General features: G+C 39.6%; 1 protein-coding gene across 2 annotated transcripts in view; it reads left to right on the forward strand.

Moving 5' to 3' along the window:
* Positions 1–4,793: 4,793 nt before the first annotated feature.
* tnfaip8l3 (tumor necrosis factor, alpha-induced protein 8-like 3) overlaps positions 4,794–25,624 on the forward strand; it is a 31,431-nt gene continuing 10,600 nt past the window's right edge. The window contains exons 1-2 of one of the 2 annotated variants that reach the window (XM_088640880.1): positions 4,794–5,033; positions 22,118–22,230. In XM_088640880.1, coding sequence (XP_088497006.1) covers positions 22,149–22,230 — 82 coding nt within the window. In that variant the 5' untranslated portion in view covers positions 4,794–5,033; positions 22,118–22,148. The remainder of the gene's footprint in view (positions 5,034–22,117; positions 22,231–25,624) is intronic. The other variant, XM_088640881.1, reaches the window with a different exon arrangement.

The following is a 25,624-nucleotide window of genomic DNA, read 5'->3' on the forward strand; positions in this document are numbered from 1 at the left end:
AATGAGAAAACAATTTAATCTCTTCAGAATTAATGAAAAACAGCTTGTTTCTTTATGAGAGAGTTTTATTCTGATTGTAAACAGCCATGGAAAATCTAATAAACATCAGTTAAAAGATCAAAATCCTCAAATGTTTCTTACAATGAGACCTGTATCCAGAAACATTATGTAACATTTGTCTGGCTCAATTCCATCCATCCATTTCCATTTATCCAAAACAGGGTCATGGGACAGCCAGAGACTATCCAAGCAAGCAATGGGCACAAGGCAGGATACATCCTGGACAGGACATCAGTCCTTTGTGGAGTACACACAGCCACAGACATGCACACACTCATTAGGACTAATTTTCCAAGAAGCCAATTAACCTACCAGTAGGTCTTTGAACTATGGAAGAACCAGAGGAAATCCATGCAAATGGGGAGAACATTCAAACTCCATGCAGATAACACCCCATGTCCAGACTTGATTCCAGCCTTTTATTAATCACACCCACGTGAAAATGTGAACTTCTCAACTCTTCACCAATTATTCATTAATTAATTATTTCATTCCTACTGTATGTACATGTATAGTAATTAGTGGCCATCTAGCAACTGCAGTCCTTCCTCTTCCTCCCTCACCAGCATATATTGATGTAGTGCAAAACATATAGAGGTTCACAGCACTTCAAAAAATACCCAGACAGAAAGTATTCACTTGCTTTCTGTGGCTGGCTTTAATTATTTCCTGGAGTTTGCCTCCTTATAGGCAACTGCTTTGCCAAATTACTAAAGTACTGTAATGTTTTTTCTACTGGAGAAAATATCGAAAAACAACAAAAAACATAAAGCTGGCTTATTTATAATACTGAATTGAACAGATGGACAGGGGTAAACAAAAATTGGGAAGGTCATCCAGAAAATAACAGCCACATGATCGCCTCTAATGAGAATGCTTGCGAGAAACTAAATTATTAGCCTTCTTCAATAGTCTTATAAAATATTCTTATTAAGATTAAAATATCTTAATTTCTCCATTAAGTATTAATGTACCATAGATGTTTTTTCATATCCCAATTCTTTAAACAGTTAATGTAAAATACCAACATACCTAAGTTAACTTTCTCTTCTAATTTGTTATCCACATAATAGATTTGTAGTCACTCAAAATAAATCTTCTTGTATGTTTTAAATCCTTTGGTATCCATCTACATGTAATTATATTTGGTGTGATGGCATGCAGCATCTACTGTAATTATCTCCTGATTTCAGCTGTATATAACTTTTTAGATTTTAATATTCCTGCATCATACACTATGCTCAGGTTTAGCTGCTGTGTTTAATTATTAGCTTCTATGTGTTAATAAGCATGCTTCAAATCCAGATACACGTCTACTGTAATTATTAATATCAGGTCGGCCAGAAGGGGAAAGACTTACACCAAATCATCGTCTTCAAAGAAACCTTCAGCTCCCAAGCCTGTGGTTGATGGAACTATCTAGGTATACAGATGAGCTAATGCTGAAAATTCCAAATTCTTTTAACAGGAAGCTTCTGTAATCTGACAGCCTGGGATAAAACATCAATCTTGAAAGATCCACAACATATCATTATAAAATACAAAAACAGTGTAGATCTTGCAATCATATATCATATGCAATGATTAATATCATGTAAAACATAAAATGTGACTACGATATGTTGCTAAATCATGTACTCCTCATAACAAGGAGAAATTAACCTTTGCTCTCAAGCAAACAACAAAATCATAAAGATTATTGCCTATTCTATTCACATGTGAGTTCTTGATATAATCATATAAAGGTCACCCACTTCCATAGATCCAGTCATGAACTGTGTTTATTTTATATTCCAGCAGGTCAATCAATGGCAAACAAATCCACATTTGCAATTACCAACCGGAGACCCATTTATACGAGAGGATACTTATTAGAGCCATTGCAGTAAAGTACCTTAATAAAAGGGTACGACAGGGGTAATTTATTTGAGATTTGAACCCATGACCCACTAGTACAGAGCACAGAGAACTCACCACTACTCCACAGACAGGCAGCTCCAGACACACCCGCAAAAAGCATTACACATACAGTTGTCCTATTAATTGTTAAGTGCTGGGATGTAGCTTTACACAAAAAGGAATGCATTAGCTTTGATCAATTAGTGTTCTAAAAGGGCTTTAGAGAGCTCTCTTAAAATAGATTTATTCTTCAGAGTAATATAATTCCCATTGTTCTGTATGTAAACATTTACATAAAGAGATTACTGAGCTACTCATTTGTTATAAAGAATGCAGGTTTGTGTTTGTGTTGATTATTTTACCAACTCCCACATTTTCTTAAAAGCATCATTTTTCGAGGTAAAGCTACAAAAGCTTCCCACAGAACTCCATGGCTCAAATCACCAAACACAGTAGTAACAAGAGCAAACATGATATTAATAACTGTAATTGAACAGATATTTTGTGCAATTACAGTATAGTGCTCAGACAAGATGATTGGAACATAAAAATGAGTATTTCTAATAATTTGTGACTAATTTGTTTCTATTGTTCTGAGTGTTGTCTATTTTATAAATTAACATACTGTAACATTAGACACATTTTATTCCTGTGTGAAGTACATTTAAAAACATTTTAACAATCATCTCACATCATACTTACAGTATATATGCGCATCATTATAGAGCAAGAGGTTAGGCAATAAGATGCATTGTACAGTAATTAGTAATAATAATTCCTTACACGTATATAGCTCTTTTCTGGACACTCCACTCAAAGTGCTTTACGGGTAATGGGGACTCCAATTGACTGCTGGCTGAAAAAGATCATTTTTCTCTCAAACTCCAATAAAAAGAAGACACATTGAGAGATTTCATGCAGGGCAATGTGATACAAAAAACTGTATTTTTTAATGTGAAGTTGATATACTGTAGAACAAAATTATGATTTCCTAAAGTATCTTTTTGTAATGTCATTTTTCTCTGGCAAGGAAAAATCTGAGGAAGAATTTATTTTTGTGAACTTTGGAATCTTCTTGCACTTTTGGAACTATGAGTTTTGTTCTAATTCCTGGCACGTGTGTTAAACTACTCCTGCATGCAGATTTGCCTTAACTGCGTGTCTTTCACAATGTAGTCTCACCCTCTGCCAAAGGACTGACTTGTGTGGTATGCAGAATGTTTATCATTCACTCCGTTGATGATGTACATCTCTGCAAACAGATCATATGTATATATCTTTCAAAGTTTCAATATCTCAGTCAAATCCAGGTTATAAGTATAAAAAAGGCTATCCTACCATTCAAAGACACTAAAATAGAATTAACCTCTCTACTGCACAATCATCAGATATTATAGTAAGCTAAAAAGGTTGATATATAAATCTTCATTTGTATTCAAACAAACCAGGTGAATGACATCTTTTTAAAAAAAAAAACAAAGATGTAATTTTGTCTTATATGTTCTTTTATGCTTGCACACAGTAATTACAGAGTACCTCACATGAAAGTGAGGTATGAATTTTCAAAGAAACACAAATCCTCAAAACAAGAACAACGTAACGTAACGTAAATCGTACAAAGAACTACAATAGCTTGTCTAATAACAGGAAAAGTGAATGGCTGTTCCAGAGTTTCACTTGAGTTATTTCTCCTACAGAACTCTTCCTCCTTGATTATGTAGCTTTTCTTTCTATGCTCAGATAAACAAACGTTTTCTATCTGTAGGACTCTCCTTAGTATTTTGCAATTTGTGAAATAAGAGATGCTAACATTTATAATGCATTGCAGCTGTTATATGTATCGATTGCTACAAATAGGTAAGAGCCCAGATACACTTGGCCCATTAAGCATTTTACCATAACCATAGAGCAGCTGTGCAGGCGCAGGACATACAAGCATGCAAACATCACTTAGCAGGCACCTGGTACTTTTGGTTGGGTCTAAGCCATGCATACCCACATAACTCCTCAACCACTGTTTACAGTCAATAGCACAAGCTATTAACAGTTTAGCTGACCTTACCTTTCAGCAAATCACTGGAAAACCAAAGTGCAGTTCTTATCTTTTATCCTGTTATGATGTTATCTGCACTCAAGACCCCCCTAGGCATTATGGCATATTAAACAAACCTGTGTAGGAAGGGTGGAAGGGTATTCTTTAGCAAACTGCAGTCTACATAAAAATCTCTGTATGCTGCCTGAGGCTTGTCAGTTGAACAGTCTTTGTTGAAAATTCTGATCCATAAATAATTTTGCATTGAGCTCGGTATACTGCATGATTACACTTTACCATCTTACTATATACATAATATCAAAATAGTGGTCTCAATTTATTCAACAGTTATTGGAAAAAAGTTTTTCTCAATAACCAAACATAAAGGTTTACACCTCAGTAACACAGCTCTTCCTTCATGTTCTCATTAGGTAAAGAGTTAAACCCAGCAGAGACACATTTTTGACACTTCAAAATAAGAATTACAGTAATCTTCTTCTGACCCAGATATGGGATTAAATGTATAGTTGTGCTAGTTGATTTATTTGATTTTGTAAATACAATGGCAGAGGAATGCTCAATACTGTCATTAGTCTACAAACAATATACATTTTATCAAAAAGATCAACACAGTTCACCATATCCTCAGTCACCGGACTCAAGAGAAAAGCTCCTGGCATTCTTACTTTATCTGCGTGTGATTGTTTAATGACTGTCTGAAACAGCCAATGGCATTCAGAAGGCTTGCCTCTGCTCTGAAGTGGCTCTGTCAGCTTTTGCTGGCTGGGAGGTGCAAAAGCTATTGCAATTCTCAGTGCTTTCAGGGGCATCCAGCTCTGACTCAGAGAGAGAGGAGGAGAGAGCGAGCTTAGCAAAGAGAAGGCAGTGTCGGTGCCAGCTCTTTTCTATACACAGCTGCTACTTCTCGACTCAAAAAGAGTTTTAGTGTCACAGTTAAAGAATTAAGTCTGCAGGAAAAGCAGTCCAACAGGAAACATGGATTCAGACTCTGGAGAGCTAAGTGAAGGAGAACTGTCTCCAGGTAAGGGATTGGTTTTATACCCATTTCTTCTGATAACTTGGTAAAACCAGGCTCTGCTTGAAGCCTTCTTTGCATTGTAAGAAAATAACTGTGGGGACTGCATTAGTTACAAGATCTTGCAAGCTCAGGCAAATGCTGTCAGAATCTTTATCAACACATTATGTTTCAAGGGATTTTTAATTCAGTGTTGCTTCAACGCATCATTAATAGATGTTTAAAAATAGCAAAAGTAGGATTTTTTTCTTAGATCAGGTAAATCATCAGATCTACCAAATCTATAACTCTTGCTATGGATGCTGGAAGAGGTTCAACTACAAAGATAAGATTGATTGTTGCTAATCACTTTCCAGAGGTTTACTGCATTTCAGCATGTCCACACATTGTAGAAACATTTTCTATTTCTTTCAGGAAGTCTATTTCAGATTCATCAAGAGGAATTCTATTAAGATTTAATTGTTTGAGTATGGCATAAAACAGGCAATTTGCTGATCCTTCAAATGAATAAGAAAACAGCAGAATTACAGTGGATTGCCAAGAAAAACCTTTCAGCTATAATAAATTGCATCTCTCCTTATCTTTCTGTCAAGGCCAGTCCAACTTGCTAGATTTCGTCTGTGGAGATAGATTGTTTCCTTGGCCTTTTTGTTTCCGGACTGACCTGTATATTTATCTGCAGTGTGAATAGACCCTGAACATAACATTTGGTGCCAGTTCCTGGGCTTTTATTCTAAATTATGTTGACAAGTTAGAAACACAAACATTTATTCGCTTAAAAGTTATACATTTTATAGTGGTATCTTTTATAAATCTAGTACCTGTACTTGTTGATCTCCTGTTGATTACAAAGCATTACCAAAACCAAGACAAAGACTAAAACTGCACACATGCTGCATGGGGAACAGTATTTTGGTCTTGAATAATGAATTGTTCTCACACTCTACAGTAGAAAGCACAAGTACTTTTCTTTGCATTGAAGAAGAAAGATTCATCAAGCTGATGCGTTACTATTATAATGAGCTGAATAAATGACCTCCCCTTATATTCCAGTACATTAGTAGTTTATGCCTGATACCTGTAAGTAATTAATTCATACACATATATATATATTATATAAAGCCTACAAAATTCAATTTTGATGTAGCCAAGCATGTTTTTTGAGTGACTGTGTGGTGAAGAAGAAGCTCCCATCTCAGTGCAGTAACATAGATACTCCTTCAAGACTAATCTGACCCACTTGGAGGTGAAATTTACAGTGATGAGGAAGGTACTGACCACACAAGATTCATTAGAGTTGTGAAGAAAAGCAAAGGATGCTGATCAGGTGGGAACCATGAAATATTAGGAAAATTATTCACTTTGGATTATAGTTGTTAAAAACAGTAAGTGGTGATGATTAAATCTTCTGCAGAGTGAGGTTTTTGTGTTTGGTTACAGTATATAAGAGATTAGTAATAGTGTAGCACATTAAAAAAGGCAATTTATTGATCCTTTTCAAAATTTAAGGACACACCCAAAGACCCTATATTATCGGATTTAGCATCTAGTGCTCTTTAGCTTTAGTGAATTTGGCAGCTCTCTTTTATGTCAGATGTGAAGACCAACAGCAAATCTGGAGAGATTTCCAATTGATAAACTATGTATCCATAGGGATTACAGTTCTAAACCCAGCTGAGCTTTGAGGTCGCTCAAGACCTGGCAAACAAACACAAGACTGAATTATAATTTGACGAGGAATGACAGCAGCTAAAGTTTCTGTGATGGTTGAATCACTTATCGAATTTATTGAAAACTTTGGCTTAACCCACTTGGGTGAGGGCCAGCCTCTCGGCCATGGGGGGGGGGGGATGCTAGGACCCCCATGCTTGGTGAAGAGGTGACCCAGGGGCTGCTGGTGGAGGTGGAGATGGAGTGGAGGAGGGATGTGAAAATGAACAAGAAGGAGGAGAGGGTGATGTGGTGTATATAAGTGAACTGAGGCGATTACGCCAGGATAAGCTGCAAGTTGCGCCGGGTAAACTGAATTATTTTGGCTGCCTACATTCCACCAGCATTTTCGTTAGAACTCCATTTAAGATCACATTTAGTAATAATTAAGAATTCTGAATTAATCTGGCTCTTGGATGAAAAGTAGAACTTTGTGGTTTCTGTGGTGTTTCGATCAATGTGATATCGTCACACAGCATAGTACTGAATCACATTATGGAATCTTAATCCTTCTCAGATCTGGCTGTAATAAAGGCTGTGACTCTCTGTTCAGTGCAACTCTTTGTCAAAGAGTTGTACCTTAAAAGTAATTGGTTTGAAAATGCATTACCACACTCACTATTGCGTTGGTGTACGGTGTTCTGTGGCTATGCCTATTGAGACCTGCTTCTTTTAAGTCTTCTGTGCACAATTAGTTACAAAGCAACATGCAGCAATTAATCCCAGAGAGGTCACACTCATCAATGTTATTTTGTGTGCTACTGCTCCTAATGCATGGCTTTTATAAGTAAAACATTGATCTGGCTGTGCACACAACAGACCATCCCAACAGATTCTCTGAATTTGCAGTCGTGTGCATCAGTAAAATTGTTGGCCCTGGGACATGATTGAAAAACTGTCAAGAAATATTTCTGTACGGCGCAGAGAAAGGTGATTCAAAGCAACTGTGAAAGTATAACAATCAACTTCAAAGACTTTGCAATCAGAAAGCACCATAGGCCATATTTTAAATTCAAACAAAATTTTCATTTTCCTTTCAAACTGCTTTGCTATGCTTATGTTACCGATAGACAGCATTATATATGGCCAACCTTTAAGTAACTGCAAACAAGCTCGGTGAGCACTACATATCTACAATAATTAAAGCTTGGTGTCTATAATAGCTGTTACAAATCAATGACTGGTTTCTAGTGAATTACTGCATGCATGAGGTGTTTACATAGTTATTTAGTTTTTAAAACAATATCAGAAATGGTGTATATTATGGCGTTTATTATTAATTTCTGCATGCATTTATATTAATAATGCTCATTCCAGAATTTAATCAGACTCATGAAAAAAATAGTCATATTGTATCAGGCATATAGATGATCATAAGGTGCCCATTGGTTTCTTTCTGGCAGTGATGTCATAATAATGACAGTTTAAGTATAATTTGTTTCTGTTGTGGCTTCCTTGTCATTTTAGAAATCTATTATTAACAAAGCTGACAGCTGCAAATACAGCAGCTACCAAAGAGGGCTTTGCTAAACAGCCAGAATCACATCTGCTAGGAACAAGCTGTGATTTGAAAGTTTTTAAAGAACTGAAGGGACAAAATAAATGAATTCAGTCGATCTCAAGATCTATCGTTGTGACATGTTGTGAAAAAAAAACACTTCTAATGGCAATCAAATATTTGGAAGAAAAAAATATGGTCTTCATGGAGGAGAATAATTTGAGGGCAATAAGAAATGTAGCTGCAGAACTACAGTATGTATTTTCACTCTTCAAGTTTTGTTGCGCTAATTTATTAAATGTGATTAAATATACTCATTAGTGAGTGACGGACATATTGTATTAAGACTATCTATTGTCTCATTAAAACTATCAGTAAACCTCTTCATAGCAGCATGATGAAACAGTGGTTGGCAATACTGCCTCACAGCACTGGGGCCCTCAGGTGCGTGAAGTTGTCTCCGTGTCTGTGTGGATTTTCTCTGGGTGCCCTGCGACGGACTGGCATCCTGTCCAGGGTGTATCCTGCCTTAGCCTTATAGGCTCCATCTGTCCCATGGCCCTATATTGGATAAAGACTTTAGAAAATGGCTGGATGGAACTGAGAAACAAATTGAGCCTCCCAAGATGAGCTGGAATCTGTAGCTGAGGGAGCTCCTGCTCGACATTCTAACGCTGCAGTTTCCACCAGACTAGGATTGAAAAGGGATGGATGGATAATTCTCCTCAGTATAGCTGATGGCATATTGTTCAATTATCTTTCTTTTTAAACAGACCATTCAAGCTATGGTTGCCGTTTATACAACCATGTTGTATATGTGAGTAATATCTGAAAAGGACCTTGCTCAAATGTACACCAGCAGAACTGACACCTGGGATTTGAAGCCATCACCTTCCCATTAAAGAGCCCCTCTTTACTGCACCACACGACACCTTTACAATAAAGCAAGCCAATATCTACATCTGTGACTAGAACAAAAGCAAAATCCAACTAAATTAGCACTCTCCATAGCAGTGACTAAAAAGGCAGAACTAAATTAACCATGTCTTGTGTGTAGTGAGAGGTGTAAGATGACTAACAAAACAGACTGGAGCATACAACATGTAGTATTACGATGATTAAAATCATGTGCTGAAACATTTCTTAAGTCTTCTAGAACATCTACCCAGACACACCCAGAAAATGGTGAAACTGAGACGCAAACCAAGATATGCTGCCCTTAAATGAATGACAATTTGTGACACATACTGTACATAAAGCACTATTTTGGGTACATCTCCATGCCAAATATTTAAGTACTGATTCATTATATTTTGCAGTACACTTCCCCTCTTTTTTTTAATCTGGTCTACAGATGTAGCCTTCCTTTGCGGCCTGGAGATTTATTGCAGAAGCAGCCAAAAGCTGTAGACGGAAATTCTGTCGGAGACTCGTGCTGGAAAAGAAGATGCAAAACTTTCTGAGCAGCTACAGTACCTCTCCTCAGCTCAATCAAATGCTTAAGTGCAGTGATGAAGTCCAGTTTTCTTTTATGGAGGCTCAGCAAATCACTCACCCGCCTGTGAGCAGTGTGTTTGGCGTTTTCTGACAACATATAGAGCTGAGCTCTGGGGTTTACATCACAGCTTGAGAAGAAGAAAAAGCAGTTTAAAGTTCCAACCTACGCACTGCTGAAATATGGCTGTGTTTCAAATGCAAGATGCTGAGCCAGATCACATTATACTGTATATTAGACAGGGAGCGCAGAACTTCTTTTAACGTTACAAGGACATCATTAACCCTGTGTTTTATGGAGCTCTTTTTAAGGAAGGTTCTGGAAATGTAACCATAGTCATTTCCTGCAGACACTGGCTGACAGGAAAGAAGGGAGAGAAGCTACTCAAAAGAGAGCAAAGGCAAAGGCTTCGCAGGTCAGTTCCAGCACTTGAATAAAAAGGTCAGCTGAAGCAGCTGGGCACACTTCGAACACACTGAGCTTCTTTGGAGGAATTAAACAAAAAAAAAAACAAGGACAGAGCACCCCTCCCTGGAAAAAGAAGGCCGTTCTACTGTTGTGCCCTGCTGCTTGATAGAAGGCTGTAAATGTGAGCAAAGCAAATCTTCCCCCCCCACCCCCCTCCGCTTACTCCAATGTCAGCTTGGATCCGATGTGCAGCTGCGCCGTGCCTCCAGGGTGAGAGGAGCCCAGATGTGTCGACCATGGCCGCCAGAGAGGCTGCACTTTCTGAAGGACAAGGCTTCCTGCCTCTCATTTCAAAGTGTTTCTGATTGAGCCTACCTCAGCAGCAGATAGCCGGAATCTACCGTACCTTTCTTCTGAGGTAGTGAAGACTCCGCGTGTTCCCCAGCCCCTTCCTCTCTGAATCGTTTGGAATGTTTTTGCACATTCTGGGGCAACACTTTGCCGCCTATAAATGCAGACAACGCGGTTCATAACACAAACATCAGTTCACACAGCAAAAGTACTAATTCAGCAACTCTAAATTAAGAAAGTGAGGTATGAATGATTTTACTTTACAAGCTATAATCCACTCTAACAAATTAGCAAGCCAAACAAAAATCAGCTTAACAGTCCCGTTCTCGGAAGTGCAAACCTAAGAACATGCAAGTTTCGGCACATCAGCACAAATGCCTACGTAGCAAGACATCAAAGTTATCAAATTCACTTCTTGGTCGAAAGAGGGTCAGCCTCCAAGAACCACCTATTTTAATGAAATCCATAAGAACTGTTTTTCTTAGCAGGGCTCTGCATACAAAAACTCAGTCACGCTTTTAAAAGAAAACCAGCTTTCATGTAGCTGTGCTTAAATGTCTACTGAAAAGAAACATCTCAAGTTAATTAAGAGCAGATTGAGCTGTCACGTTAGAAACATAATATGTGTTTGATACTTAATTTGACTGCCAGTCTAAAATTAGAACAAAGGTGGCCTTATTAAAGTGTGGTCAGTGTTCCAAGTATTTATCATTGTTGTGGTTGCTTTTGCATGCTTTATGGGAAACTAGACACAAGAACATAGGAAAGATTGCAAGTAAAAGAGGCCATTTGGCCCATCTAGTTTGTTCAGCTACTAAAAGCTAATTGATCAGATTATCGGCTTCATGAAAGAAACCAGGATAACACCCACATGGCTGGGTATCCTGTTCCATACTTCCACAACGCTTTGGGTAAAGAGGTGCCTCCTATACTCAGGCAAGTCCTCATATAACTTTTTTTTTAAATTTTAAGAATTTTAATGACTAACCTATGTCAAATTCCACGTTTCGGATTAAAATAAAATGTTTCATTACAAACCCCCATAGAAACCAGCAGTCTCCTTTAAAATAATTTTCCATTTGATAGCGGACTCAATATGTGTGCAATCAAAATTGGACTTGTACCTCCACATTTTCCTCCCTTACTAAGTCATTTATTGGTGGGTCAAATTGTTGTTATTTATTATCTGACAGAACACACAGAGCAAGGTAGTGTGTTCAGCCCTCTCATTTCTCCAGTAATGCTACAGTCCACCTGACCTGAACTCTACAGATTAGCAATGATTGCCTCTTGCAAGAAAAGACAAGTCTCCTTATTGCATCTGTTTATGTTAATCTGAGCCATGGGGGTCAGTTAAATTCAGTAATTGTCCATCTTGCTAATGTTGTCCGGCACACAGTTGCTGCCACTTATTGAAAGGAAGCTGTATTTCAGTCTAGTTCTGTTCTCTCTCTGCCAGTCCTGCCCACAGAACATACACTACCGTCTCCAGTCAGAGAAGTAGGCTAACAACGTCATTTTTCCCTTTCAGTGTAGGAGTTCCTTTGTAGAGCCCTGCCATATAATTATACATGTCTTCTATGTACGTCAAAATAGAGGATGTTTGCAGAGTCTGTGTCAACAAGCTGTACAGTAAATGTCATTTGCTTTTTAATTTTTTAAATGGCCACATTCAAAAGTCAAATTGCCATATATATTATTGTCTTCCTCATTAAAAACTTTAATTGCTAGTATAAATTGCTCTAGGGTACATTCTTAAATAAAAAAAACTGTGTTTGGGTTTCTTATATTTAACATTTATTATCAAACCTTTCATTTTGCTGAAACCTCAATGGCATTTATTGCCTTTAAGACAGTAACTCAAATGAAAAAATATTTTCTTGTTTGTTTCACCATTTAATCCTGGAAAATAGGTTTAGATTGCCCATAGGAGTACTAACCTACACAACAGACACCCTAAAACAATCTGGAACTGTGGAACTTAATCGAAGATTTCATTCTAATTATTTCTTCTGCAGTTATTTATCAAGAATGAAATAACACATTTATAAGTTACTGTACATGCATTCAATTCAATCTTCCAAAATCAGGGTTTTAAAAAACCTACAGACACAAAGTTATGGGGTTAGTTGGCAGGCCTAATCCAAAAGCTTTTTGGAGATCATGTTCCATGCTGGGGCTTGGCTACATTTTGCTGTCTTGTGCTCTGCCTAAAATGGCTTTGTAGCCTGAAAATCATTTATCCCAAACTCTTACATCATTTTCCCTGCCAGACAGCCACTTCCCCTTGAGGCCAAAGTAACAGGACTACTGACATTGCTACTGAGGCCCAGAGCACAAAAACATGTCTGTCTCCCTCTTAAGAGTTAACGGGTCTTTAATCCATCTCTTCAGCTCGTTGTACAAACTTGGCGTGGAAAATTTTCTTTTCTACTCTGAGGTCTAGGGAGCAAATTTCATCAGACTAATCACTTGCTATCAAGCGGTCCCAGGTGACTAAGAAGTAGGGGTTGGGTAGCATTTGGTACTAAATTTGTCCTCATTGATACTTTAAATAACCTACTGTAAATGTTTTATAAACACTTGCAGATACAGTATGTTTTTAATATGTAGCATGTTAGGCCTCCCTGGGGGCTCCACACATACAGTAATGTAAAGTCTTCATAAAATAAAACCAAGATGTTTTTCCCCGTTCTTCTAAAATAAGAAAAAACAGCTATGTTTTAACTGTTTTTTTACAGACATTAAATATAAAACATATATCTGTATTTGTTTTTAAAAGACAATCTTTAGAGATTGAAGCTACACTCAACCACATGGACAAGCCTTACTCTTGACTCTAAACAGTTCTTTACACTTAATGTGTACAAACATTAAAACAACATAACCTTTGAAAATCAAACACCTTTATCTTGCAAAGACAGTTATGAGAAAGGACAAAATATACAACAGAAATTTGGGATTTAGAGACATCCTAATGACAGCACATACTGTATATATCATATTTAAACTTTATACTTTGTGAAATAAATTCAAATGATTATAATTTTGAAGATATGCTACTTTCCTAGACACTGAAAAAATCCATTATGAAATCCAAACTATACCACTGTTGTAGTTTTAAAAACACTTAAAGGGCTCATTCAAATATCAGAATGCTTTTATATTCAAAACAGAGAGATAATGCTTGACCTGTGAGGTATTGAGATGACACATCTTTCCTTGGTAATATACTTTAAGATAAATGTTTAACTCGGGAAATAAAGAGCATTTTGTTGTCCAACACAATATCATGCTTTTATTACTGAAATAGACTTTGGTCAGCGCCTTTAAGTGCATACTCAAGGAAACAACAATAAAAATTATCTAAATTAATATATCCTTGGAATTGTGAGCAAGGAAAAATGTCAGACTAAGCTAGCAGGAAAAGAGCAAACAGAAGATTTGCTCAATATTTTCATTTTGTGCAGATCTCAGGGATGATTGAGTTGCTTATTAGCTTGTTAGACCAGGACTGAGAGAGAGAGTGTTGGAAAACTGACACTTAAAACATTTTGCCATACCTGCAGTCTGTTAATGCACCTGTCCGCTGACAATCTGCCCATATTGATGTGACAGTAGAAAAGCTTTAAACATAACAGTAACATGTCTCAGTCATGTAACTGAATAGACTCCTGACTTCCATGGCTATCACCCAGTGCATAAGCAGTTACAATACAAACATGGCAGCAGTGCATACACTACATTAAAAAAATGTAACTAACATACCTTTGCCAAAACCTTTTTTTTAACAGCCTTAACAGCATCATCCGCCAGATGCTTGTTGACAACACATGTGAATTTAGAATAAGAGAGGGAATGGCACCACAAAGCAAAAAAAATACTGTATTTTTTAATGCAATCTACATGAATAAAACATTATGTCCTGTAAGTGACATAAATCACACTCGCACTTCATTGGTGGGTCATCATGTGCCTATGGCATGGACGGTTTCCTCCAGGCTTGAACTGAGAGTCACGCACAGGCAGGCTGGCGTCTCACACTGCGGTTATGGGTAAACACCAACATCTTAGTCGGAAAAAGTGAAGCCAGCAGATGGGCCCTGCCAAGACAGATGCATGGAAAGGCATTGAATCCGGTAATCTCTGTTTTGAGGGATTCTGTTTCTGCCTCTAAAGGTTGTGTGCATAGGGAGGATAAAGTGACATTTTGTTGTTTATTTTAGTGCGTGTCATTTTGTAGTTGGTGGCACAGCCTGCAATACAATTTTACATTTCTCGGAGGAATTGAATTGGGATACGCAGGTCAACCCTACTAATCACAGGAGCGCTACAGCCGTCCTGAAAGCATGACAGAATTCCATTTTTGTGACAGTGGACAAAAAAGAGCACAATTTTGCTATCATTTGCTATCAAAATATAATTTGCTATTAACCCCCCTGAAGGTAGTAGGAAAGTACAGGAAAAAGATTTTTTTTTACTTAAATCCTCCCTTCCATCTCCCCCAGCAGAGGGAGTGTGGCAGTAGGGTTAGGCATGCTACACAGAATGAATATTCTCCTTGTTAATCAGTGATACATGTTGAATATAAGAGAAAATCACTCTTGCTGTCTTGGGAGAAAAAAACCTTTTTTCCCTTCACTTTAAGAAAGAGTTAATACCAAACAGTCAGTTATTTCTATCCTCTGATAGAAATGTGTCCCCAATAGAAGCTGAGCATATGGGCTGTTTTCTTTTGGTTTGGTATTTAAACAGGTTTGCTTCCGTGTTCACACTTCTCAGAAGGGCAGACAGGTCAAGTGAAGACTTGAGGACAGAAAGGTCAGAGCCCTTTAATTTCTCATGACTACTCTCCTGCCATTCTCAGAGCAGTGCTACCAGCATGTCAGCTAATGATCTTTGAAAGACAGGAGTTTTGCTCTCCTGAATGCCCCGGGGCATAGCATTGGACCATATACCTCAGAGTCAGCTCAAATCTCACACCCTTTGGTACAAACACATCATCAGATTATGCTGCGTTTAAATTCAGGGTCTGAATTAAGATTCTTAAGAGAAAATGTACTGTAACTTCTAATGAAATGCTCTATTTTCTTTTCAAAGCAAGGGCTCAGTTCATTTATTAAAATGACCTTTCCTTTATTTAAAGATGCTCAGAAAAGGCTACTTTAGAAAAAAACACCTAGAGAGTTAATAAAAACACCTTGGTTCAACAGATACAATCAGAACAATTTAATGTTACATAGCAGACAAGTTAAAGCCAGGATCTTCACTTAAAGGGTTAAATTTCTTTTACTTCTGGGAAAACAAGCAAAGTTGCAATATAAGTACAGTTTGTGTAGGATGTACCATTTTTTTTCTGATTGTGAACAGAAGGGTTTTTATTTTAGAGATCTTTATGAGTATCCAAAGAGACCTGCTGTGCTCATCAGATGGCGACCTAATTTGGGAAGCTAGTCTCTCAGGGTATTCTTGGACAGATAGAAGTGATTGATGCAGACCCCAACAAAGCTGTTTGGCTATTTTATTCCCCATGGTGTCTGTTTTCTGTCTGTGACTTTCACATGAACACAGAGAAATGCTCAAAGGAAGGAAAAAAAAACAAGAAGGGTCTGAGTCATTGTACCGTGTTCTGAAGTTTTAAAAAAAGGAAGCCTTACATCTGGACCAGAGGAAAAAAACAAAAGCGTGGATTGTGTGTGATGCCAGAACAACCTCCACTGTTCAGTTATGGTGTGTCTTCTCCACCCTCAGCCAAATGGAAAAGGCTCTTTCAAAGAGAATTAGGTAACATTATGTAATGGAGGGGAGGAAATAAGTGCTCATATTATACAAAAATATTAAAGGTTCCTGCCACTTGGGAAAATCGTACTTGGGCTGTGAAAGATACATCATCAACACATAAGCAGTGCTTGTAAAAAAATAATTTGATGCAGTAACATGTTACTGGTCCAAAGGCTTGCACTTGTAAATAGCAATTTGAGGGAAATTGATTTTAATAAGTAATGTATTACATAGTTATAATACACACTCAACAAGTATCGCTGTAAAAGATTATCTTTAAAAGTTACTTCCACTCAGCTTGTTTATTTTAATGGAGTTTTTAATGAAAGTTTGGGAGGAATGAAGGCAGCCGAGCTCATTCGACACAGCTGCTGCAATTCTCACTAATCCTGACGTAAGCAACCGGTCTCCATATATATCAAACGTCACCCTCTCCTATTCCTCATTCGTTTTCTGCATGGTTCGTTTTCGCCTAGCTCGAATCTGTGCTCCCTTCTCATGGATCTGCAAATTCGCTGCTCCGATGAAGACCTTTTCTGCAGCACAGGAGACTCTCCTACCCCTCTCGTCCAGTCTCCCCCCCCCCGCTCCCCTCACCTCCGTCTCATTGCCTCCTTCACCCGCCGTGCCACATCAGCGCTGCTCATCTCCCAGCCAGTCCTCACAAGATTCAACTCCTCGCCGAAGACTGCGTTCCGCCGCCGTAGTCCCTCTCTCATCACAAACCCAGCCTTCCCGTCCCTCCACGGCAAAGCCTCCAAATAACCCCCACTTCTCTCTTGTCTTGTCCTGATATATCCGTGTCTGTGTCTCTTCCCCAACCCATCCATTCCTCTGCTGAACAACCACACCTAGCCTCTTCCACCCAGCCTCCTTCCCTAAACTCCTTGCTGCCGAGTCTAAGGCCCCAGGCTCACGCCCCTCCCCAACCCCCTTCTCTGCTTAATCTAATTTCTGCACTCTCTTCTGTCTCTACCTCCGGCGTCCAACACGGCTCAAGCTCCGCCAGCTTGGTGCCTTCGGCCCCGGTTTCTTTTCTTTCGGCCCCTGCTGCGGTCTCCACGGCCCAAAGGCCATCCAGTAAACGACCCCAGCTCAGCCAGCAAGCGGCTCTTACTCTCCCCCACCCCCTGGCGTCCAAGACGACTCGGCAGCCTCCTCAGTCCTTCACCCAGCCTTTGCCCCTGCTTCAATTCCTCCTCAACAGTCTTCGGCTTCCATATCCCAAGCCAATGAGCTTCAGGCCCCAGATCCGTCTAACCCCTCCCACCACAATCTGCTTTCTGCTCTTCTTCCCTCCTCATCTTCTCCCATCCCCGGTGTCCAACACGGCATCAGTCATCCCATGACTTCGGCCCTGGATTCCAATCTCCCCTTTACTAAGGACTTTTCTCTCCGAACAGCCGTTCCTCTCCCAGCTCCTCCTAACGCACTAAAGTTTAGTCCTCCTCCCATTCCCTTTTCACTCCGGCAGCAAATTCTACGAGGTGCGGATGTCAATCTAGCTCACCTTCTCTCTTCCTCCACTTACAACTCCGATTCCAGAACAGTCAACTGCGGCTCGATTTCAGTTACTCTCAAATCTTCTGACCCTCACTCTGCTTCAGTCCTTCGAATTTCCGACTTCTGCTTGGCTTTCAGCATTTTTCGCGACATCATGTGCTCCGCCTTTCCTGAACGTCGTCAGGAACTCGACGATTACATGCACATCATCCTCGATCTATCTGTCCGTTTCGAGGGCTCCCTGTTCTACGACTACCACAAGCAGTTCTCGGCCAAGGCTGCTGCCCCCCTACTCCAATGGAACCAGCGCACCTACTTGGGAGCCCTCGACATTGAGCTTTACTGCCGCACTTTCGCCGGCATCAGAGCTCTTTCCTGCGACTTCTGTTCCTCTTGGACACATTCATCAAATCTTTGCCCAAATACAGTCCGCAAGCTCAACCCCGACTCTGCCCCTTCTCCCCCTCAGCATCAATTCTCCCGCCAGGTCCAGAGACGTTAACGGTCACCCCATCATGATGATCAGAGGTCAACAAATTTGCAACAACTTCAATTCCTCGACATGCACCTCTTCCCTTTGTTGCTTCCTCCACATTTGCAGCTTCTGTGGCTTCTTCACGCTCGCTCTGCCTGCCCCCACCGGCCTTTCCATGCTCGCTCCACCTTCAGCGTTCCCAAATGAATACTGGCTTTTCTATCTACCCCAATCGATATCCCCACTCTTGCTTCTGAACTGCTCCGTCACCCCGACCCCTCTTCCACCCACATCTTACTCGACGGCCTTTCCTTCTCACCAGGCCTGTGCACACTTCCTTCTTCCCCCGTCTTATGCAAAAATTTGCAATCTACCACCGCCAATCCCCAGGCCGTTGATTCCTTGTTAGCATCTGAAGTCGAGAACGATTTCATGATCGGCCCACTTGACTCTCCCCCATTCCCCACATACCGCATGTCCCATCGGTATAGCGGTCCGTAAGTATTCCAGTAAAAAACGCCTTATAATCGACTTGTCAGCCCCCCATAACTCCCACGTGCCAAGTCTCAATAGCCTTATTCCCAGTTCAGACTTCTCCCTCCACTATGCCACAATCGACCATGCCATTTCTCTCATCAAAATCGCAGGTCCGGGCGCCTGGCTCGCTAAGGCCGACATCTCCAGTGCCTTTAAAGTTATGCCTCTCGACCCAGACTTCTGGCACCTCTTTGGAGTTCATTGGCTGAACAAGTTCTTCTTCGCAGTCCGCCTTACTTTCGGATGCAGGAGTAGCCCAAAAATGTTCGATACCTTAGCTGAAGCTCTCTGCTGGATCCTCTTGAATAACTATAGGCTTCCCTTTCTCGACGATTTCCTTACCATAGATTTTCCTCACGCCCCACCCGCAAGAGCCTCTTCCACACTTACTTCCGTTTTCGGGAAACTAGGGGTACCTCTAGCCACAGACAAAACAACCGGTCCCTCTCATGTAATCCAATTCCCCGGGATCACCCTCAATTCCATCAATTTTTCCACCTCCCTGTCTCGCGACAAGATCGACAGGATCCAGACGTATATCTCTACCTATTCTTCCGCCAAATCTTGCACAAAGAGGGAACTTCTCTCTCTGCTCGGCCACCTCAATTACGCCATGCGTATCATTCCTCAAGGACGGTCATTCATCTCCTACCTTCTCGACCTCGCCTCTTCCGTGTCCGTGTTCTTACCACCACGTAAGCCTTTCAGCCGACTGCAAATCCGAGCTCAGGCTTTGGCAGCTTTTCTTGGGCAACTGGAATGGCATATCTCTCTTCTACGATGACCTCCTCTCCGACGCCGAGGATATCCAACTTTTCACAGACACAGCCCCCTCAGTCGGTTTCAGAGGCTATTACAAAGGCCAGTGGTTTGCAGCCCCTTGGCCTCCTGAATTCTCTTCGATCCCTCTCGCCGACCAGTCATCGGCCTTGTTCGAAATATTTCCAATTGGCGTTGCAGCTTCTCTTTGGGGCCACAATTGGAAACAAAAATCCGTCCTTATCCATTCGGACAACTATGCAGTAGTCCATATAATCAACAAAGGAAGGTCTTCATCCCGATCTATCATGAAATTTCTCCGCCACCTTAAATAGATTTCTCTCACACATCAATTCGTCCTCGTAGCTGCTCACATTCCAGGTCACCTTAATGAGATAGCTGACTCTCTCTCTCGCTTTCAATTTCAGAAATTCAGGAACCTGGCACCAGATGCAAGACCAAACCCATGCACAATACCTCCCTATTCGGAACTCACGTTCCTCTGAATCATCCTTTCCATCACTACGTCCAGCTGGCCCAGCAAACTATCCTCTTAGGGATTGCCCCTCGAACTCTCAACTCTTACTGGACTGCCTGGAAGGGCTTCCAATCCTTCCACCTCTCCACGAACATAAAATTCCCTTCTTTCGATATTCTCACCGTATCATCCTTCGTTTGCTATTGTAGAAACTCACTCAAGGTACGAGCATCCACCACCAAAGTATACCTGTGTGGCATCCGCTTGTTCATTAAACTCCTTTTCAGCACGACCTGTCCCTCCCTTATCCACCCTCAAATTAGTCTCCTGCTTAAAGGCTTTCAGCAGCTTGAAAAACCACTTCCGAACCAACGCACACCACTTACCTCGGACATCCTCAAATCCTGCATCTACGTTCTCAGGTCGGGTTACCACTCACCCTGGGTCGACCGCACTCTCAAATATTTATTCTTGTTAGCCTTCTTCGGCTTCCTAAGATGCTCTGAAATTACAGCTGCTTCCACATCCTTCGATCCTTCTTCTCAACCCTGCTTATCCGACATCTCCATCTTATCTTCCGATACACTGACCTTCTATCTCAAGAAAAGCAAAACCGACCAACTCGGGTCCGGCACTCTCATCTATTATTTCAAACTCTGTTCCTACGTAAGCCCATATGAGCCTCTATCCCATTACGCACATCTTTGCACCTCTGCCGGAGCTTTGCCTACTGACCCTCTGTTCTGAAACGAGAAGGGCCGTATCGTGACCCACGACTGGTTCCTCTCTCACCTCTACGACATCCTTCTAACCGCCGGATACCCCCCTGAACAATTCTCCAGGCACTCCTTCAGATCAGGGGCCGCGTCCTCTGCCGCTCGCCAAGGCATACCCGAGTATCTCATCAAGCAACTCGGCCGTTGGTCCTCCGAGGCTTATCATGCATAGATTTTTTCAAGGACTCCGTTTCATTATATTTGACACTGATTGCACACTGCACTGACAGATCTATTTCATAATCTCTGAAATCTCACACTCACTATAAAATACATTTTATTTAAGGAAGAAAGTGGAGATATGTGAATGTAATGGTCAGAAACAGTCCATCTGCTCACAGCTCTTAAAAATTGATTTATATTCATAAATCTTATTTAATTTGTAATATTCATGATACAGTTACATTTAAAATAAAAATAAAAATACATTATTTTACTGAAATATGTGTATAAAACAACTTGTGGTAAATTTTAACTTCAGTCTTCACAATATTAGATGACATTAATCATAAAATGTAGTAGCTGTATTTCCCAGAAAACCTGACATAGAAATGATTTCATTCCTATGAATTTTCAAACCACAAAGTAAGAATTATATTAGATTGAATGTATGCACTGAAGTATAACATTTCTAATGCGGTCTGAATTTTCCAGAGCACAGAAACCTTTTGACACGTGTACAAATCACTGCAGGCTGTATTCACTTGTAGGTTGTGTGCACTAAAACCACAATCAAAAGGGCACTAACATGATTCACTGGGAAGTCAACCCTTTCAAAGTGACAAAAAAACATGCTAATCCCAAGGTTAAATAACATGCTAGTGATCAATCTTCAAAGTGTGTTCAGTTTGGCTCAGTGTCATCATGTTTAGAAAAAAAAGAAAACTCCCAAATTGTTACCATACCATGTGCATCTGAGTTTTCTTGCATTTAAAATGTTCATCACTGAAAAACAAGAACATTCATATGCAAAACCTTGAGCTGGTTAGCTGCCCTGCCTGTGCTCATATAATTACATATGGACTGCATCTGATTCATTCATCGTTCATAACGTTTGTGGGTCATTGTTAATCTGTTTAGTTTTGTGATTTTTCATTTTTAATTATAGAAAAATGTAAATCATCTTTGCTCCTGGAACCCATTTCTTGCTGCCATTAAAGTCACATTTTCACATGCTGTAGCAGGGTTTTATATAAACCTCATGTTTTTTCTTGTATTTTACATGTGAAACTCACTGCACATAGTGCACGTTGTATTGGTAATCCTTCACATAGTTTTTAAATACATTATAAGTCTCCTTTTGTTTTGTCTTTGACCAGGGAAGCAATAGGAAAAATGAAGATTTAGCACATGGCTAAAAGACTGGTGCAAAGAAGATGGATTAGGTTCTTGTTCATTGGGGTTATTCTGGAACAAATGGAACCTCTACAAGGTGGACGGTTTGCATTTGCACCCCAGTACTGATGTTCAGGGGAAGTGTACAGTATGTGTAGAGTGCTTGAGCAATATTTAAACTAGGGAACTGGGAGTCAGGGTACTCACAACAGGCTAGTTCTAGATGGATACAGAATCAATAGAAAATGGATGGTGATCTTATTTTGAAACGTAATGTTAAAGGCTCAAAACAAATACAAGCAATGAAGCCCTATTTCAAGAAAATATATGGCCTAAATGTTTCAATGGTAACAGTGGGAAAATGTCAGAAGGAAGAGAGCATTCCATAGGCTGCATGAAAGAGCTCGCCATTCAGAGATACATCAAGAGTATACTGAGCTACAGGCACAGCTCTTCAAAGAGACATCAGAGCTGACAAGAAGAAGGCAGAAAATAATATTGCAACAGAGGCAAATATATAATACAAAGTAAAAAAACTGGAAAGGCAGATATTTCATGAAACAATAGGAGAATCATAGAAGATGATAGATATAGTAAACTTGTTATGAGCTCCAACAGTGTTGGGTGACTGTCACTGAGGTCCTACAGGGAATAGGGTTGCTAAAAACCAGTACAGTACATCATCTGGTTCTGTTAGCATTTTGATGATGTTATTCAAAGACTCCCTGGCTGGAATATTAGAACTCTCACTTAGAATAGGAGCTGTACAGAAGAAAGGAAGACGAAACTTAACAGTGAAACGTGAAAAGCAGAAAAGCAGTGTGCAATTTTAAAATGTATTTATGCATGTTCTATATGAAAAACCTTGTGAAATAATAAAACAGTTCTGAAAGAACTAACCAAAAATGTTTTTAAACATTTTAAAATACAATAACACTAAATTGCTCCCATTTTTAAAATTACTTTATATTGTTAAACATTTTGTGGTGACAGACTCCTCCTACTGCAAACCTAATGGCTTTTTTTAATCCATTTTATGTTTTTTTTTTTACCATTTTCAGTGTGAAAAATAAGCCATTTAATTAAAGCTAGTAGCTTTGACCCTGAGATACAGAGGTTACATAAGGGTTTTGTGATGACATTTATAACCACTTTCAATTAAGTTAGTATTCGTGTTATTCCTAATTTATTTATAAAACCTAAGTGTTGTCAGTTGTACATAAAAAGCATATATGGTTTCAAGATTTAATGAGGCTTTGCATTGATGTAGTTAAAATGTTGTCATCTTGAGGAAATAAGATACATCTTTCACATGGAAGCGTGATGGAGCTTTCACCCCTTGTTAACATGGTCTCACCTTCAGCAAGAACATTGCTAATAAAGACAGAGCAGCTCAAAACACCTTTACCTTTTCTTGTCAGTGTTTGAGAAGATTAAATGCAATGGCACATTAAAGTTGCACGACAAATCATGACAATACAAACATCCCTACGCTTTCCCTGCGGATGTTTAATTTGAAGCACAGTGAAAAAAATAATCCTTATAATCCTTTCGAGGGTGTCTTAAATGATAAAGCATGCATTTATATCGGGCCTTACAAAAGAATTCACCCCTCTTCCAATGACAACCCATTCGTTGAATTAAATTAGATCAGGGGCAAAAAATTACTTGACCAGACTGACATCCTTTTGCATTTGCACACTAGTAAATACCTTTGAAAACGTTAGGTAGCTAAGTTCAATCACCACTTAGAAAGACGTTTCCTATAAGTATACTGTATATTCTGCATATTTCTAAATGAAAGAAACAAAAGATAAACAGCTTTTGAATATCTCAAAGTATAATGTTCTGCTAATGGTCTCAGATATGTAAAACATAAATACTATGCTTTTGTAATACTCATGTACTGGAGGGCATAAAAGGTTATAAACATTGTAGGAGCCACATACTGGGATATGCCAGCAGTCCATATAACACTTGCTTTCCATGTGGGTTACCAGACAGGAAACAATTCAGTGTTTCAGAAGGCGCAGAGTGCACCTATTCTTCTGTCCAGCACTGGGTATGAGAGATGTGAAAAGATGGTACAGGGTCTCCCATTCGATCAAGTGTAAGAGCCCTTGTGTGGCAATTTTACTTGGCATTTGGACTTGGAACTAATGCCTTTGTAAATAACATAAAATCAGGAACGTTCATTCTGGGAATCCTGGCTAGCTACAAGGAGCCAAAACAATTTTTTTGTTTAATTTTGTGAGTTTCTGAAAACTAGGCACTCAGATAAACAATTTACATGCTGAACATTTCTGTGATTAAGTAGTTCTATCACATTATAATTATAACAAAAGGAGCCAATGAATCTTAAGGGATAGCGTACTTAATACTTTAGTGTTTGGTGTTAACTTGCTTCACTGAGAAAATATGAGCCCTGACTGTAAGGTCAGAGCTGTCACAACCCCTCTCATCTCTGTGGAATTAACCAGGCAGGAAGCTGCAAAGCTAGAGCTGGGGTGGAGGGGCTAGAGCTCAGTGTTGTGGACAGCAGGCAATCATTTATACGTAAGAGAGCAGAATGTGAGATTGCAACTTAACTTCCTCCCAGACGTCTATTTAACAGCACCAGAAGTGTGAAAGATTGAGCTTGGACTGCGCTGTTGTCAATGCAATGATTATATACTAGACAGAACCTGCTGACAATGACGCAAGAACCTAAACTACTGTCTCCTTGCATTCCTATATTGAAAATCAACAAGGGTATTCAAAACACGTTGGCCACATGTGTGAAAGGTCATGTGTATAGTGTCAATATTTAATTCTGTGTGTTCAAATTGTTATGAAGCTAGCTGAGCTTTGCTCCTGTTTTTATTAAAGTATGCACAGCCATAGCAGAAAAATCATCACAAAGTATCTCAGCAGCACCTAGCAACCTGAACCACCCAGAAAATGGATCCTGGCATCTGTGTCTGCTTTTTTTTAAAGACAATGAATAATATTGACGTTCATAATGTTCTCTCTATTCTCCCATGCAGAAACTGATAATATATCTTACCCACCGAAGTAATTATGGATATACCAGTGAGTCCAGAAGTCAGCTCCCTCCACAACACAAACATTTCAAAAACAAGCATTTGTACCCTGAGCTGTTGATGAGCCTGCAGGGAGCATGCACTGTTCAGTGCAACGTTTGTCTCCCAAGAAATGACCAGCTGCTACTCGGATATAAAAATTAGGCTTTCTTGTATTTTGCAAGTTAAATGATGACAAAGCCTTCAGGACATATCTATAGGAGATAAAAATAGAATATCCATTTGCATCCATAACCAGACAATCTAGCAGGTATAACCTAATGTGGGAAGAGTAATGTAACATTGAAAACTTATTTGACTATCAAACGTGCAAGAAAAGACACATGGCTCCATCTAAAAGAAGAATTATGGTCTCAGATTTACGTCTAAAATTACTACTTCAACAGGAAGAGCATACACTGTAGATGG

Source organism: Lepisosteus platostomus, chromosome 7 (assembly GCF_059453375.1).
Source record: "Lepisosteus platostomus isolate fLepPlt1 chromosome 7, fLepPlt1.hap1, whole genome shotgun sequence".
Classification (NCBI taxonomy): domain Eukaryota; kingdom Metazoa; phylum Chordata; class Actinopteri; order Semionotiformes; family Lepisosteidae; genus Lepisosteus; species Lepisosteus platostomus.